The 19,434-nt window shown below is 38.4% G+C and overlaps 1 protein-coding gene across 3 annotated transcripts; it reads right to left on the bottom strand.

The window, feature by feature from the left end:
* Positions 1–1,639: 1,639 nt before the first annotated feature.
* Positions 1,640–17,501, bottom strand: LOC132928554 (ets DNA-binding protein pokkuri-like). 3 transcript variants are annotated; one of them, XM_060993322.1, is made up of 6 exons: positions 9,604–9,699; positions 4,519–4,891; positions 3,916–4,383; positions 3,561–3,785; positions 3,240–3,489; positions 1,640–3,144 (listed from the first exon to the last, which is right to left on the bottom strand). In XM_060993322.1, exons 1-6 carry the CDS (start codon positions 9,682–9,684, stop codon positions 2,823–2,825), a joined length of 1,719 nt encoding a protein of 572 aa, XP_060849305.1. In that variant the 5' UTR covers positions 9,685–9,699; the 3' UTR covers positions 1,640–2,822. The 3 variants fall into 3 exon arrangements, with proteins under 3 accessions (XP_060849305.1, XP_060849306.1, XP_060849307.1); XM_060993323.1 differs by lacking the exon at positions 9,604–9,699 and adding an exon at positions 16,942–17,501 and having other exon boundaries at positions 2,106–3,144; XM_060993324.1 differs by lacking the exon at positions 9,604–9,699 and adding an exon at positions 14,327–14,458 and having other exon boundaries at positions 2,106–3,144.
* Between the last annotated feature and the right edge of the window lie 1,933 nt (positions 17,502–19,434).

Consider the following 19,434-nt stretch of genomic DNA (forward strand, 5'->3'; position numbering starts at 1 on the left):
TTTTCTTTAACTGTACCTATAAATAATTTATAATTTTTTTAATCACATACCTATATATTTTCTGGACAGATAGTGTAAGTATCAAATGTATCCATTCTATATGTAAGCACTGAGGAAGAATATCTTCTATTGTGTTTCTAGGCCAACTTCTACGTGTCTCAATGGGCTAGATGAAAAATATTAAATTGTACATCTTCCAGAAGAATGACACAATTGCCACCTTGTAGTAGGTACACTAAAATAGGGCTATGGCATATGGTGTGACGTATGAATAGTCCATATGAATAATCCAGTGTATCTAACATTAGCTGAGCGAAATTCCAGGCAAATTAGCTTCTAAATAAAATGACTCGACAAAATCAGACGAAATTGTCCTTATGAATTAACAAAATGTACAGTATTTTAAAAAATCTTTTTATTTTCCTTAAAATGCATAATTTTTTTATTTGTATTTCGCTGAAAACCCTATAGTACTGTAATCAACATTTTTACTTTTTTAGTATACCTCTAAAATATAAAAAGTTGTCAGTTGCTACATGTAAAATACTGTATACAAACTAGCTGTATCGGTCACTGCAGGGATAATTATAAATAAATAATCAGTTCAGGTTAGAAGTTGCCAAAAATTATAACTAGTTAATGTTATTTCTAACATTTCTTGTCAACTAGTAACTAGTAAGTGACCAACTTTTGTGGTTTACTAAGAGTACACGATATAACATGTTTTATTCAATTGTATACTAACACACATTTTATTTCCACACAATTATGGCTCATCATTTGATGTGTTATTTAATATTTTGTACAACTGAAAAATGTATGTACCTACTATGATATGATTTGCAAAACTAAACAAATAAACAATTTCTGTTTCAAAAATATTTTACAATATTTTATATTTTTTTATATATAAATTATTTACAACAAAATATCTTAATTTATTTTCATTTAATCGTAGACAACAAACATATTAGGTCTTTGATTCTGTATTTGCTACTATAAAAGAAAATTAATATATTTAATAATATTTATACATAATATAGTATGTACTATGTACTACAAAATAACCATGTATTTTTAGGGTTTTAATAATTTTTAATTTTTTCTTTTATTTTAGAGATCAATATGTAATAATTTTAAACCTCTACAAAACAACATACAAGCAATGAAAATCGTTTCCAAAAAGAAAAAAAACAAATTCTTAAAAATTTTACCCGTGAGTTTACAACAAGTGAGCTTAATGTACATAAACTCTAAAATAAAATATTATATAAAATGTATTTTCTTTAAACCCTGATTATGAGACCACATCATATAATAATACTACTACAAAATACAACGAGAAAAAAAATATTAATAATTATTAATGTTATTAATACAAAATTGAACTATCCACGAATAGCAAGTCAATTACACAGTCGTGTTACAAATAAAATTAACACATTCCTCTTTGCTGACATTATTGCAATACAAAATTTTGAAAAATAAAAATTTATATAACTGTTATATAATAATATTTAGGTTTTACTAAGAAATTTTTGATATGCAATTTTGAAAAAAAAAATTTATAATATTAAAAAAAAAAACTATTTAAAGGATTACGATTTATGAGGAATGTTAGCTTAAAATTAAAAATGTATTGAAAAGAAAACAGTTATTTATATTTTTATATATTATTATATAAAATGAACATCAAAAACAACAAGTCTTGTTAAAGTAAATAAAAAAAATTTTACATATTTCTTTCTTTTAATTACCCAACACAAGTCAAATTTAAATAACTTAATCTGTGTTTGTACTTTGTATTGAACAAATTTGGGCATCACATTTTCGATGTATAATTGTTATAAATAATTATAATATAATACATAAATATGTACGGATTTGGCCGTACGTGATTGAAAGACATAACGGCATATTAAACAATTCGGGCAATGAAGTAAAATTAATTTAGTTATTTTATTTTTTAACAAGTTAATAACCTATTTAGTAATAAAACTTATCGAGGTATTTGATTAAGTTAATACACTTAAAAATATATATATATATATATTTTATATTTATTTACTCATTATGTATGTATAATAATAATAAAATAATAATAATATAATAATAATAAATTTATTTAAATAGACATATGTACATGATTCAACAAATTATAACAACATATTTTTTAATTACTATCTTTTCTTATCAATTTTTAATTTTCTATATTGAGGAAGACACTTTTGTTTTTATCAATCACCTATTTGCTTATACATAATAAAAAATTTAAATCTTAAAATATATTGGGCTAAATATTACTGTATAAAAATAAAATCCAAAGTCTCAGACGTGTTTTTCTCGCACAAACTTTTACTAGTCAACTGCGTTTAATAATGTCAGTCAATTTTTTTTTTTTAAATTAATTATAAAAAAAATTCATAATATACTACTGGTAACGTAACATTCTTCAGATGCAAGCATCATATTCGTTGCGCTGTGTATATTTCGTTGTGCGACAGTCTTAAGGGATGTGCCATTGGCGCAGTCGGAGACTGTTAATAACTCTTGACATGTTTAGTACAACTAAATCTTGTTATTATTATTATTATTATTTTGGATACAATAAGAATACCCTGTGTGGATTGCACCCCGAACATACCATTAGGAAATATGTATGGAAACAGTTCGTGGTTAGCGTACAAAATAAAACATTCGACATGGTAACATATTAAGAAAAAAATATATATATATAATAAAGACTTTTTTCTTGAGTAAATTTGTATACGCTGATTTAATAAAGGCGCACGGTGGGGGGAGAGAGGATTCTGACGACTACTCTATGAAGCTTGTTCAAGTTTAAGAGCCGCCTTAGTCATTCCAGAAGACACTGGTGGGGTCATCGAAGTAGACATGTTGAGCTGCAGTTGCATTGATGAACTAGTCGACGCAGTCGACAAGTCTTGAGGTCCTTCTTGCCACGAGCTGGGTGGACATGACATGCTCAAGTCAGTTGGTTTATAGTCTTCATCAGATACATCTCCCGCTGATGATTCGAGTTTGGGAGTAGTTGTAGTCGGAGTTTGAGGCGATGACGCCATTTGCTGACGCAATAGAGATATATTTTTTATGCATTTCAATTCACTGGGGTTGCGAAGAAACCTATACAAAAATTAAAAAAAAAAAATTAAAATCATGACGATTAAAAATGTCACAAAGACATAAAATGCAAAAATAAAAAAAAAACATGAACTTACTGGTAACAGTGTCTTTCACCCTGCACCTTCCTGAGGATGTTTACCCTGTAATAGTAACGCAAGGCTCTGGACATCTTGTCGTAATTCATGGACAAGTGGTTCTTCTGTATGCCCCACAGTTTGGCAAGACCCGGGGGATCGACAATCTTGAAAACTCCCATTTCTTGGTTTTTCCACGCTATGAAGCCGGTGAAACGTTGATGGGTGTCGTTTAGCAGTTGCTGTAGGAAATCCCACAAGAGTCGACCATCTGTAAACAATATGAAACGCGTGTTAATCAGTCTGTCGTACACGTTTGTTTTGTAAACAACAGGTACGTACTTGTATTTGGTTCGATTGAGTTTGAATCGCCGGACGGGAAGAATATATTTCCGTTAGACTGTTTGGGCGTGGAAGGAGAGTATGGCGGAGGTGACGTTGACGAAGACGGGGTGGTGGGCGTGGGTGGCGGTAAGTTCAGCGTGCCACTGCTAGCAGACGATTCTTCTGGGTCGGAATCGGACTGATTGCTGCCGCCAGAGCTGGTGCCGCCGTTGTTCGAGTATCCTGAAAGCGAAAAAACACGATCATCAATTTTTGTTGAAAATTACACACGTCGGGAAATCTCAATGTTGATTATCATCCCAACACACGTCTTGTATAGGACCTGTAAAATAATTTACGATTCACCACTTACCAATTGTCGGAGTCGTCGGGAATATGGACACGCTGGGCGTGAGGTGGTGGCCGACCGTGGACGTGGAGGAGGCGACCGGCGGCTGCTGTTGGTGGTAGTCCATGTGCCGGGGGCTGTCCGACTGGCTGTCTATGGACGGGGCCGGGCTGAGGACGGCCGGCGAAGACGGTGCCGGCAGACACCACGTGGGACTGAAAGGGAAGTGCGAGGCGACCGGGCTGCCGGGCAGGTGTCCGGCACTTCCGGCGCTCATCATGTCACCGCCGCGCCGCAGCAGTTGCAGCACGTTGTAGAGCAGGTCGCCGGCGCCCGGACACCGTTCGCCCAAGTCCTGTTTGGTCAACAGGCAAAGCGCTTTGCCGTTCATCTGGAACAATTCGGTGTCGAACCGCGGCAAGTCAAATTCGATTTCGGCCCACTGTATGAAAGCGGCCACGTCTTCTTTGGTCCAAATTCTCGGGTCGGTAACTGTGCAACGAAAATAACGTAACGATCAAATACGGGTGGTGTTAAAAAAAAGTAAAACAGGACGTATTTTTTTTTTGGTTTTTAAAAAAAAAACACGAAACGTTTTCGATAACGAGTGTAAAACAGTAAACTCACTCAAGTTGGCCGGTAAGTGGTGTTTGAAGTCGAGTGGAGACGGGAACGGAGTGGGCGGCAACAGTGTTGGCGAAGGCGGGAAGTTAAAGGCACCACCGTGGTGCGGATGGTGATGGTGGTAACGCCAGAACAGATCGGCGGCCGCCGCTGCACCGCTGTTGAACACAAACGCCGCGGCGGCTGCGTTGTTGGTCATGCCTGGGCCGCCGGTGGTACCCCCGTTGGTCGCTCCGCCGCCGCCGACTGCCGCACCACCGCTTAGGCCACTGCCTAGGCCGCCGCCGACGCCGACGCCACCGCCGTGCCGCGTTATCGTTGACACCTGACCCGGAGTCAGGGGCATCAATTTCATGATGCCTTTAGAGAATCGGATCTGAAACGTAAACAATAATCACGAATTTATTACACCTGTCAATAACGACCGCGGTAATATATTATTCCGCTTTGCAAATTGTTGTTAAAAACTATTCTTACGTAGCTATAAAAACGAATAATATACACGACCGAGATTAATATTGTAATACCGCGGTTAGGTTATACGCACATATTATAAAGATAGCAGTATTGTAAACTATTATAATAGTGGTTTCGGATAAGACCTAACCTAATATAAAAAAAAAAAACAACAATAAAAGTATGGGAATTGACCGCGGCAGAAAAGGTCATGAATATTTATCAGGAGGACACGGTGAGAAAATCGGCGAAAATCAGCAGCGATGCGAAATCGGACGGTTAATAATTCAACAAATAATACATCATTAGAAAAGAAAAACAAAACGGATATTCTGGCGCCCGAGATCGCGACAGCAATCCACCGCGGTGTTGTTGCCAAAACGCGCGTTGCGTTTGTACCTATTTCCATAACGGTCCCGCCGGGTGCTGATGATTGCCGTGTTGGCTCGCGGTCTATATATTGTGCGCATCCGTATATATACATGTATATGTTTGTGGGTTATTTTTTTTTTATAATACCTCCACGTATATAGGTGTCATATACTGCCGTGTTTACCTGCGGTTCTATCTATAGGTATATGTATTATATAATACTGTAAGAACAGTTCGTTAGTCGTCTGCGCCGTAGCAGACTGTGGTTTTTTTTTACGTTCCGCCACAGCCCATACGGATCTTCGATAGACCACACAAATTACATATTATACACCAAATATACTGTGCACGTTTATTACACAATATACAGGTACCGTGCAGCTATTAAATCCTATTGTCGGTCGAACATGCTGGTATAAAAAAGAAGCGCATCGTAAACGAAATCAACACAACAAGACGACAATTGTACTACCTATTTTATAGGTCTTGAAACACAACTAACAAGATACAATGTAGAAAAAAAAAACGAAAAATGCGTTCGAAATAATAAGGCGCTCTGCCACGCGGCTATTGCGCAACACGCGACGGGGTGCACCACAGCAGGTACCATACTCTGCTGATGAAAAAAAGTAGCTACTGTTTCAAAAGACTTTTGTCTGGTTTCCATGTAAGGTGCAGATTTCAATCGAAAAAATTTGAAACTACCAGAGTATGTACAGAGGTATGCGCAACATATTTAATACTTCGTGTAGGTCATCACATAATATTAAGAGTCTGTTTGAAAGAGAGAAAGAGAATAAAATCACCGCCGGGACAACCAAATCCAGTTTTACACGTGGAATTACGTATCGTGCGAATGGCAAGAGGTTTACACGACGTTTTGTGCGGAAACGAGATTGTAAGAGTACTCACGTACCTACGTGTGTGCGAAACCGATTAATTACTACTGATAATAATATCTAAAGACGGAAATGCACGTCGATGTGTGAATTTGTACCATTACAGTAAATTCCTAGACAACAGCGCAGTACCAGTTACCACAGGTGTGTGTCGTTTAGTAGGTACTGTCGAGTCGACGACGAACTATTCACAAACGGAACGTGATAAGCGAACAGTTGTTGCTACGATTATGATAACCCCCGATGGTCGATAACCCGCAATGGCACCGAAATCGTTTTTATACACGTGTCGTAGTGTACGAACGAAAAACATATTTTCTACCACACTCGCGTGTATACAGAGCGACAGACTTGAGAAGATCGGTAAGCGTACACGTCATAAATCATATCATACGCGCGTAGAAAAGACGTCTTCAAATTCGATAAAACGCTCTACATACATAATAATACATGTCCGGAGTGTCTGGTACTCTGGTGACCACCGTTTATACGTTTTTCTGTACTATAACTCGTGGGAAAACACTATGTCCCACTCTGTACATCAAAAATATCGCGTTATTTAAGCCCAGAACTTTAGTTCAAAAAAACAAAAATGGATTGTTTTATATGTTCGATATTATCTAGTACGTAAGAGTTCCGTTTTTCGAATACACCAACTCAGGACCTTACATGTTGCGCCGATAGACACCACGAGCACCGCTCTGTGTAGTTCCGCGTGGGATTTCGCGTATACGTCCACGTCGTCTCCGGAACAAACACACTCACACACTGTATATAAGCACTGTGGCGGAGAGAAATGCAGAGACAAAAAATGTGACATTAATGTACGGTGTACATGAAATGTATGATACGTATGATATTGTATTATTATGTACGGGTCTTATACGTGCATAATATATTATTTTACGCACGAAATATGTGTGAGTGGTGGGAAGAGGGGTTGTGCGTATTCGACAATAAATAATAATGATAATAATAATTTTTAATTATTATTTATTTCATATGTCATCGATTTTGAAATGCACGCCGCCGCTGCTGGGTTGTGTTCTATCAAGAAACCAGAAAACCACAAAGCGCGTTTTAACACGGAAAAATACCGTTCTCCCGTTTCCTTGAACGTCAACAACAATATAATAGTATTAAACTATCGCAGTGTTAATGCCGTTAATGATGTCGTCTTTTGGACGTAAACTGATATTTCAATATATTATTATTGACCGACGAACGTTTCGTTCGCCGAAATTGAACATTGCATACAATTAATTTTATCAGCAATCCAATTATGATTATTAAAATGCCTTCGCCGTCGCCGTCCTCGTCTTCGTATCGCAAAACTCGTTTATAGTATTAACGAGACAACGACGACGGCTCATTATTTTATTTTTTATTTTTTGTCGTTTCCCGACTGAACCGGTCATATTATTATATTGTTGTATCATGCGCGGCTCAACCTTACGACAGCGGAACGATCGTGTCGAATGTACGTGTGCGTGTGTGTATGCATTACAATAATAATTATTACTGTTTATTAGTAGTCACCGTATATGACGAACATGATTAGTCGTTGGTAAACAGACAGCATAGTACACGTTATAAAATCGGGGATAACAATTTATTATTGTTGTTGTGTGAACAGTATAATATAGTGCGTACCGCTGTAACTCGGACGTAACGCCGAAACAGCCGCCGAGCACGTCGATCTCTAACGTCTAATGATAATTACTCGTGACTGGGGGAGGGGATGGGGAGGGGAAGCGTATAACTTTGTGTACACTATACGAGGGCACATATTTATCTATACTGAGCAGTTGTGGTACTTACAAGACGCCTATGTACTAGGGTTTTATTTTTTTTAACATTATCGCGTTTCGAGTGCCACAGACTATAAAGAAATACACCTGTCGTCGTCATTCCGAGCGTACTCACCGAGAATATTATGCTATACGATTATTACGCGGTGCAACAAAACATGCGTGAAATAATGTTGTTTTCGTACATCGCCAGGATATCACACAACAATAATTAATAATTAATTATTATTATTAAAATTTGATAGTTTGCGCTCGGTTTGCTATCGACCGCGCACACACAGACGAGTGGTAAAGGTCGAACACAATAATAATTGCGACGATAACGAAATATTACTTAACTGTTATTACTTATTAGTTATTACTATTACTTTATCATATTATAATATATACTCGTTACTCGCGTTAGTCTCGGAAAGACGGAGAGACAGAGACAGACAGAGAGAGAGTGAGAAGGAAACAGTTTCCAACAATAATAATAACCCGAACAGTAATTCTCTATAATATTGTAACGAATCTATAACAATAAATCAAACGATTGAAAAACAAAACAGTCTGACGAATTTATAGCATCGCGTTGAAAACCGTTGCACGGGCTTAAAGTGGCCGTTGGCCATTATTCAATCTCGCGCTCGTATATGAATTCGGTATGCTCTTCAAGCCCGAACCAGGATCCGGGTACACCCGGTAGGAAGGTCAAACGAATTGATTACCATATTATACACGTTTGTGCATTATAATGTACGTGTGTGTTGTTATGCGTATGCATAATATGGCAATGTGTGTTGTGTTATGTGTGTGTTTGCGGGAAACGGGCGCAGCCGGAAACGCTATTTCTTACGCGACGGCGAGGTAATTACATTCTTCCGACCTTTTCCTCCCATATTTCGTTATACATCGTAATATGCTTATCGAATTTTATCTACACCATATTATGTTATTTTAAACATAATTAGGTACATTATAATAATATTACACATTTCATTTTCAAATAGCGTCGTCAACAAAATAATATAGAAGAAACGCGCGTATACGGTATTTTAATTATTATTGTTCGATACTAACGTAATGTAATTATTTACATTTTACAAAATAAATACGACCATTACGCTATCATCATCATAGTCGTCGTAAAACTGCAGCTGTTTTTCGTTAGTGCGAGTAATTGGAATTCGTGTGTTTTCGGAAATGTTTGCCAGCCTTTTGTTTATAAGTAAGCGGACGATGACCGCCGACGCCGCCAAGTACGTGCAAGTTTGTTTTACTAACAGTGGCGAGCGGTACGTTTCTGATTAAACAACAAAGTTTTCGTTGGGACGTGCAGTTAAGAAAATAATACTAATAATATTATATTAACGGCGGTAAAAATATTGTATAATATTATTAAAACAGACTTTTAGACAACGAAACGTAGTTTTAACTATATAATATAATAATATTATATCCGATCGCGTAACTTGAGCGTCGCCCCACGAGAAAAAAAAGATAAAAATCAAGTGTGTTGTTTTAACTAAATTGTTTCTCTCTCGATTTAAAAAAAAAATTATACGTACCGAAGATTTATTATTACTATTCGAAGCGTACGAACCCGACCTCTCGTTGTTGCTGATCGATATTCTACACGAATCACACATACACGAGAAATAAAAAAACAGCAATACGTTCTGTAAGTGGAAAGAAAAAGAAAACAGACCGACCATCTATTGGTTTTTTACGGTAGTGATGACTGGCGGGCAACGTCGACGACTACTGCGTGTAATATAAATGACGTCCAGACTGATTATGCGGAAAAAAATTATCCGAAAATATGACAAAAAAATTATTATTAAACGAGAACGAGTATACGTTAAAAAATAAACGAGGCATTTTCACGTTCAACCACCCGATACTTGATATTCGTCATCATCGTCGTTTTCCGGGTAAAGACAATTTTAAAGGGAAAAAACCAACGCGTGACGTAATTTCGACGAACACGAACAGCGCCGCCGGTTTGCACGCGTACTCGACGTGTCGGTTTTTTATTTTTTCAAGCAGTCTCCGGAGGGGATACACACACGCACGCACACACGGTGTGGGCGTGTTCGTCTCGCAAGGTGATCGTCTACGCGGAAATCGTCAAAACGGAAATGCGATAATGCAATATACCAGTACTACAGTAGTAATAGTAATAACATTAATAACTAACAATAATAATATGTTCACTGTAAAAAAACAAAAATAAGAAACCATTCGACCAACCAATAGTCTACAATAGTCAACATGATTTTAAATGCTAGATATTTTTACCAAACTCGTTGAATTTTCGGAGGCAAGCCCACTGCTTTAAAACAGTATTGAATGCGATATCGCCGATATCAATAATACTATAACAATAATAAATAATAATTGTTATCTATAACACCAAATTGACTAATATTACACGACTAACGTTAAGATACATCTTAGCATACATATTTTTAACCGTCTTAACTTTGACTGTAAAAATAATTATTATTGTAATTTACCAACCGCCGACAGTAGGTGTATAACCACATTGTGCAGTGTTTCCGTTCCGGTACTTCCGGTATTAACAATATTATGTATACTTCGTCATTATTATGCACGTTATTAGTATTTTTTTTCTTTTCGTTCCCCTTATAGACGACCGGAGGTCGTCATGTACGGTGCGCATCGCATCCTGTGCCGCCACCGATAAGATTTCCGGAATGAATTTTCTACGACAGCGCGAAAATTGCCCTCGAACTTAAATCTAGGTATGGTAGCAGGTAAGTCGAGGGAACGCGCAAACAAAATAACGGGATTTCCGGTGTTTGTCAAAAATAAGAACCTTCAAAAAAAACCTTGAACCGCCGCCATGAAGAGGAAATGGAACAGAAAAAATAATAAAATAAATAGTATAGATAAATAGTGCGTAATTCTCCGTCACCCAAATTCAAAACAAGTTTTTGTGAGCCGGCGAAATAATATATTATACTCTACATTAATTGCACAACACATTATTTCATAAACGAGTCATCGATGATAAATGATAAAATTATTTGTTTGGTAATTACAAATTAACATTTCTCGTTCTTATAACTTGGACTTCTCGGAACTAATTAAAATTATAATTAATCTTCCGTATACAAGTTAATGCATAACACATATTACTACTTCCTATTATAGATGGAGTGATTTTTTTACACCAAATAAAAAATTTCAGTAAAACCCTATTCGGAAACTGACAGATATTCATTAAAAAAAGGATGTATAAGAATAAACTATAATATATTATATAGGGCGATATAGTTTCGTTTACGTTCTTCCGGTACGGTGGGGTAAGGTTCCGAAAAAAAAAAAAATTTGGACGGTTAAAAATAAATACAAAATAAACCCTTCTTCCGGACATTAAACCTCGGGACTATCGGCCGATAATAATAGAACCTACATACCTACTCAAACTACGTCTCTCATCGTTACGTCATTATTTATCTTCTATGGACCACTGTATCAAACAACCGGATGATCTTTGAGTGCATCGAAAGTTGGTAATTTTATCTGCTTAATCATTTCAACCGATATTAGTGTAAAAAAATATAATATGAGATACTTAAGACGATAAACGTAAATAATGTAATAAAATACAATACGCCGATTCGTAGATAAACGATTTGTTTTACTTGGAAATGGTTTCCATCGTAGTCGATTTTTTTTATAAAACACTGAGGATATATTGGAAGTTTGAACGATTAACAATGATTTGACCTCAATTAGTTATTTTTAAGTTCACCGAATTAAAAGAAGAAAAAAAATTAAACCCGATTAGATAAAAAGTACAATTAAAACATAAAGATGACAAGAAACGGACTAGAGATTGCGCGAAACATAAAGAAAATCGACAGTTTTATCTAATAAATTAACATTTATGATTGGTTAAAAATAACGAGTAATTCCTAGAATTATAAATAATAACGTAAATATGGTAATTATTATTAAACGACGACGCGACGCCGACGACGTACATGTCGATAAAAACCGTATTATGTTATAATATTATATTATAATTTATAACATTATTTTACAACACAGTAATCGGACGGCTGTCGAACTATAGCACAACGTTATTATAAACGTATACTATTGTTATCAATAAATAACAATCGTTTTCGTATGATATTTTAATAATAATATAGTCAATAGACCCCGCGCGTTAACAACAACGCGTTTGATTGTACGTCGTATCGTCGTTAGTAGGTTAACCGACGTAGGTTAACCTCCGTAAAACGCGGAAGAATGTACACGATGAATATTGTATTATTATATCGTGGAGAGAAATCGTTTTTATAATAGCACAGTTTTTGAGAAAAAACTCATTGGATGGTTCGTATTTCGGGCACGCCGCCGAAAAAACGTCTAACCATCGTCAGCGATGGTCGAAAGTTCGGAACAATGGTCCTTAGCGTGTTCGAGTTGAATATCTTATTATTATAATAAATTATTCGTTTTTTACTTTTATTAAAATTTTTATTTTTAGGACAAAAATATTTTTCTGCGAATAATGCGATTGCATTATCTATTCGCTTCTCGTTCAAACGTAAATAATAATAATCATAATAATATAATATCCATCGGTCGTACAAAATGGTACGGAAATCGAGGTTTGTAAACGTAGCTCGTTTGTCACAATATCATAATAATGTTCTGTGATATTATGTCGCTTATATTCGATGATTATTGTAACGTGTACGTGTCTACGAACGAAATTAATTTTATTGTTATTTATAGGATTTTTCGCAGTGCGCCCGTTTTTAGGCGGAATAATAAAATAGTAGTCGTCGTCGTCTCACATTATTTATTATTATTATTTTCATAATAGACACGGCGACGACGACGATCAACACCACACAACGAAGACGACGACGGTTTTAGACACGCACGGATCGTAAAAATAGAACGGTAAAACAACGGCGGCGTACCACGAAAACTTCTTGGCGTGCACTTCCCGTCGTTGGCCACCAAAAATAAAATAAAAAATTCGTACACGCAATGTATCGAACATAATAAACCGTGTTACGTATCACCGCCGCCGCAGTAGTAACACACTTCCGGTCTTACGGGAAACGCGTGCGCGGACCGTCGCCGGTATTTTAACAATATTATAATACATTATACGTCTTTTCGACCGCACAACATCGTCTTTGTCGTGTGTGTGTGTCCTCTTTTCGTGTAATATTATAATATTCTTCCGTTGTGGAACACGACCGTCGTCGCATACGCCATAATAAATTTATGTGAGTCCGCGACATTGCGATAAAAAAAAAAAAAAAAAAAAATAAGACGAGAATATTCATTACTTCTAATAAATAATAATAAAATCGACTGCGACTGTATTATATTAATAATTATTGTCGTCGAATATCGTTAACATATTATTAAAATGATGTTCTCAAACAGCAGTCGGCGGCACTGCTGTTTGACCGTCACCAATATGCACACGTCGGTATTCCTTATCGGCGCAATAGGATGTATATCGAATTCTGGTGGAAACTTTGATTTTCGTTTCTTTTAATACTTACGGAACACACACACACACACACACACACGAGCGCGATATTATAATATGCACACAGAAGGAAAACCGAGACGCGGCGGCGGTTAACCTTGAACGGAGGCGGCAAACGCGGTTCTTTGTCCCGGGACTACACATACACACGCGCGCGAGCGCGTAATAGGAACTTCCGCTCTGCGGCGCGCGCAGCAACAGGTCATGTTACCCCGCCGCCGTCGCCATATGTCGAGAGAGGAGACCGAAACGGGTTTCACTTGGCTCGTGTGGCGGCGCTTCCATGTCGTTGCTTTGCGTGCACGACAAAAACGATCTGCGATGCTGCTGTAGCCGGTTGGCGGCGTAACCTAACCCGATGGAGCGAAATAAGGAAAAACTGGATGCCCTCCACGATTCGTTCGCCAAAAACCAAATCGTTATAATTTAGAATATATTTCGTGACAAACTATGTCGTGTTGTGTGTGACACTATTGTGTACACGTGGGCTATGGCCCGACATCGGATCGCCGGAAGCGAAAACATTAACATTTGATTAATCATAATTATAATTTATTTAATTAAATATGTATAAGGTAAAATAAATAAATGTATAATTCGCGGACGTCGATTGTGAAATGGAAAAATTGACCTTATTAACCGCGCGCACATCCGATATCCTGCGGACGGCGCTTCACAATACGATTATTTTATTCGATGATTTAAATAAGAATAAAAAAAAAATATGCACGTACCCAGAGAGACTAAAATGTCGGCCACCTGCAAGCGTGGTCAATGGCGGCGGCAACTACGGTGGTTATAAGTTTTGTTGGAAAAACGACGACCCGGTCACGACCGACGTTGGGAAACGAATAAAAATCAAAACACCGTACGGTGTTGTATAACGGCGACGAGGGGGAACGAAAATATTATATAAGAAAAATATGTGTCATCTCGTGAAGATTTTTCTCCCCCACGATTTACGCGCCGCGGCGGGGGCGTCCCTTTTGTACGCTGTGACGGGCGAGAGAGAGAGAAAGCAACGAGCAGGTGTTCCGTGTCGTCGTCGGGTGTCGTAGGGGTGCGGTGATTGCGGCGGCGGCGGCGGCGATAGAAAGAAAAGAGAAGTGAAAAAAAAATAAATAAGGAATCCCTTGTCCTCTCCCTTCACACACACTCGCACCACCCGATACAACACCGGAGAGGAACACACGCACACACACACACACACACACTGACGGGCGCCCCAGACACCGAACCGTGGGAACGGGGCCGTTTCCTTTTTTTTTCGTCGTCCCTCCGCCGCCGCCACCACCGCACCGCAACAAGACGACCATCCATTCCACCCGTCATCTCCATACCCCCTCGCACACCCGCAGCCGTAGACCCATCTTTACATTCCACCGGCTGCGGCGGCAGCTTCCCAAAAACACGACGCGCGCGCACACACACGCACACAGACCAAGTGCTTCTTCTTTGTCGTCTCTCCCACTTCCTCCGCAATGTGCACGGGAGTCTGTATAACGATCCGACGGACGAATATTTTCCATCTTAGCGAGCGCGGCAACAATAAAAATGTTAAAAATTATTATCACGGTCGTTACGAGAAAGAGCGCATAACTCGAAACGGGGTTATCGTCGTTACAGATAAATCCTGATCATCGAGTAATATTATTATATTATTGGAAACGGAAAACCTGTAAAAAAAAAAACCTTCCCCCCCCCCCTATCACGGAGAATTTGCGAAAACAACGCAAACGCGGAAAGTGTCGTACGCGGCGACGTGACACGTCTTGCGTGCGGCGGTCGCAGAGTACGCACGGCGACGGAATGCGAAAACAAACCTTGACCCTCCCCCGAAACGAATGGTAGGAAAAATAAATTCCCAAACGACGTTCGCCGCAGCCGGGAAATACGCGTAATAAAATATCGTTTATTATTATTATTATTATTATGTATTCTTTTTTTTACACACGTACAACGACCATATACCGACTTCGGCCGTATGTGTGTGTGTGTGTGTGTGTGTGTGTGTGTGCGTGTGGTAGTGTGTCTGAGACGTGGAAGTCCGTCCGGAATCCGGTCGTGTGTATAAATGCGTGTGTGTGTGTAGTCAAGGTCAACCGTAGGACAATAGCGTTCGACGAGAAAGGGAGGCGGTGGCGGAAAAGAACGCATCTCGTCGTCGTCGTCGTCGTCGTCGTCGTCTCCGGGAGCCCTCTCTCGCGCCGGTCGCCTAGTCCGTGTCCCGCACACACACACGCTACTCCTTCTCCTGTGCACACTATACACCGCCGACGCAACCGAATACACCACACGCCGCGCGTCCTAACCACTCATCCTCTACGGCAACAGCCGCCGAAGCTGCTTCGGGCAAACTCACACACACACACACACATTACGACTGCTTATATTATTATTATTATTATTATTATTATTATATACGACACAATCGTTATGATCGCGGAACAGGAAATACAAGCGGCGGCGGCGGCGACGCCACAGACTAGCCTGCTGCAGCTCGTGTGACGTGCGTGACCAATAACCAGTGCGGCCAACCCTTTCGACGCGCGCGCCGCGACGTTATGCGTGTGTGCGTGCGCGCGGTTATTCCGTTTCGTTTTTTCGCCGTACGCGGAGGCGGAGCGGAAAAAAAAATTAGAAAAACAAAAACACTGTCGTAAAACCGCAACACGACTTCCCCGACGGTACAGTTTCCTCGTCCCATCGAAGATAATATTGTTATTATTGCTGCATACCTATTATATACAACTACAGACGGACCCCTATTTTTGGCACGTCTACGGGGTTGACACCTGTTCGGGACCACGCCGTCACTCGGTGTGTGTGTAAAGTGCACCCCCCATCTGACACCGGCGACCTGCGGCACCCTTCGATCGTTTATATTATAATCGTTTCGATTGTGTTACGTTATGCACTACCTGTCGTGTCTTGCGGTGGGCGAAGACGCAAACATTATTTAAATACAAAAAAAAAAATCAAGAGTAGTAAAAGCAGCGAAAAAAACTCATAATCTGTCCGAACCGTGTTACGAGTCCGGGGTTGTTATGTAAAGCCTTCAAACCTAACGTGTATTACGTACTTAACGACGGCGTTGATAATAATATTATTATGTATACATATTATGTTATGTGGGCAGAGAGATGTTATGCTATGTGTAAGCATTATGTAACCAAATTTTATTTTCCGCAAAGGACTGTTGTCGACTACCTACCGGTTTAATATTTTTTTTTTACAACTTTTCGCGACGATAGTCGATAAAACGATATCGTTAAAACGAAAAAAAAATGAAATAAAACACTTCTGTTACGGACGTCGTGCTCGGTAAATATTAAAAAAAAGCCCGTACCTTTTAGTTTTTACGTTCGCTGTGCTCGACGACGAACTGGGCAGTAGAAAATCCGTTTTTGTCCGTGTCAAGACGACGCTGGCGTGTTGGCTGCGACGTTGATCGTACGGCGATGCATCGACGCGCGTAAAATCGCACACGGCGCGAGCACCACACAGAGGTAACGACGGCGACGAACTTGTTTTCGTATTTTTAATACCGCACGATGCGCACAAAAAATCACGGAGACGCGGAAAACACGATTTTCTCGGGTTTGGAAAAAAAAAAAAAATTATAATACGCACCGCACCGCGCGAACACAGTCGAACGAGCGTTATTTAATTTTTTTATTTTTTTTCTAGCTACGCGAACGAAACGAAAATCGCTACCGTAAATGTGTTCAACTGAATTCGGGTCGTAATATTTTTACGTCTACGGATTGAAAAATAATAATTATTATAATAATAATATGTGTAGTTATTATTATCACGTCGTCGTGCGCGGAACGAGAGAACGACACTACATGCTCTACCGGCAACCTGACGGCAACAAAATCGGACGCGGCTGCGGCTGATAATTGTATGGGCGTCGTGCAGAACGCGTGATACGACAGACCGTGGCGGTGGATCGCTCTCAGTGTTGCCCCTTCCACGCGATAATTATTGTGTACTGCGTTGCGCGCGCACGTCGACGCTCAACGCTGCGTGCAACTAGTAGTAATAGTAGTACTACTATAGTATTATTATTATTATTATTATTATTATTATATAGTAATAGTAGTAGTAGTAGTATTAGTAGTAGTGGTAGTAGTAGTAGTAACGTATTTGTTCGTTAAACTACTGGTGTGTGTGTGTGTGTAGGTAATCTGCGAAACGTCTCTTATATATTATTAATTTTTTTACATAATATATTGTTTTTTTTCCGCCTATTATTTTGTGGTAAACAGTGTGCTCATCGCGAATTGCCAATTATATATTTACTCGATCTCGTTGTGTAAACGGGCAAAAACAGTTTAAAAATAACGATTAATATATTAGGTATAGGTACCTACTTTCGACAAACGATTTGCAGTTTTGCACTGTTCTACGTCCGCCGCTATTTTGACTTTTAAGCTTGTAATGTTAATTATCACGAGACGAGTTGTTTTTAATGAACCTTTAAACGAAATCGTGTCCGTCGTATAGTTGTATTTTATTTAGTCGTTTATTTTTCATGGTACGTTCATAGTACCCAATAATAATAAAACTGTTGGTCGTATTGCTTATTTCAAGCTTAAAAATACTTACAAGCAATCAGTATTCCGCATTGTATACTCGCACGAAAATATAAATCTATAATATTCAAATCGAGTAACGGGAGAGGGTTACTATTTCGGCGAAAAGTACGCCGTTTTTTTCCACTATTATTTATCATACTTAGAACTATACAGCAGTTTAAATATACCATATTACCGCGCGGGATTTCGAAAAACTTTAATTCCTAGTTCGACGCTTCTGGTCACGCCGAATTACAATGTTTTGGTAATAACTGCACTCGTACAATATATTAGTGACTATATAAACAGTATAAACTATGTCTTCAACACAGACTGGTGCAATGTGTGTGTTGGCTAGTTTATATACCTTTACCAGTCTCGTATACTACAGTTGTATAGTGTACACTTTTCACGACTGAAAATATTGTATTATAATATGTACATATAGGTGTATAGTATTTTTTCGCATCGATCGTCCGGTCACGAATAAACCGCCGTCTAAGATGCGCATATATAGCGATGATGTAACAGTGTAACACATCGTAATCACTGAAAAAAAGAGACCTATAATAGCCATTATGTGATATACGTAGGTACATATTATTATTATTATTATTATCTTATTAGAGCGACTGCAGCCCGAGACTGTATAACTGTTATATATACGATCGTTGCAGCACGTCGCGCAATATATTATAATATATAGAGTATAAACAAGAGAGAAAAAAAACCGTACAAAATTATGAATTATGCGCTATATAGACTAACGATATTATTATAAATTTTTTATTACTTTGGTGGTATACCTCTATGGTTATACCGTATAAAAGTATTTCGCACAAACTATATACGACTCGTCGTCGTCGTCGTAGTCGTAGTCGTAACGCGATGGCCTGATTTTGCAGTACGGAAAATAATATATTTTATTTTCCGAGAACAGCACACTCGCATTTGCAATACCGACCACTCGATTTATATATTATACTATTATTATTACATTATTATACGCTCACTACGTACGCACAATATAATATAACATTATATTACTACGACGCGATGTATAATATTTATTATATTATTGGTGTGCGGGGAATGTTTCGCGAGAACGCCGGCTCATACGCACCAATACGTACGGAACAATATTATACGGATTGAGATTAAATTGTCGGTTTCGCGGAATTAGAACGTGCAGTATACGTTACGCGCGTACCTACAGGTGGTTGCATATAAATACACACACACACACACACGTTTCGTAT

This window comes from Rhopalosiphum padi, chromosome 4 (genome assembly GCF_020882245.1).
Source record: "Rhopalosiphum padi isolate XX-2018 chromosome 4, ASM2088224v1, whole genome shotgun sequence".
Classification (NCBI taxonomy): Eukaryota; Metazoa; Arthropoda; class Insecta; order Hemiptera; family Aphididae; genus Rhopalosiphum; species Rhopalosiphum padi.

Coding starts and splice junctions, on each gene's coding strand:
- LOC132928554 (XM_060993322.1), bottom strand. CDS start 9,684: ATGTGTGATTCGTGTAGAATATCGATCAGCAACAACGAGAGGTCGGGT. Junction 3,490..3,560: donor CTCAATCGAACCAAATACAA/GTACGTACCTGT, acceptor TATTGTTTACAG/ATGGTCGACTCTTGTGGGAT. Junction 3,145..3,239: donor GGTGAAAGACACTGTTACCA/GTAAGTTCATGT, acceptor ATTTTTGTATAG/GTTTCTTCGCAACCCCAGTG.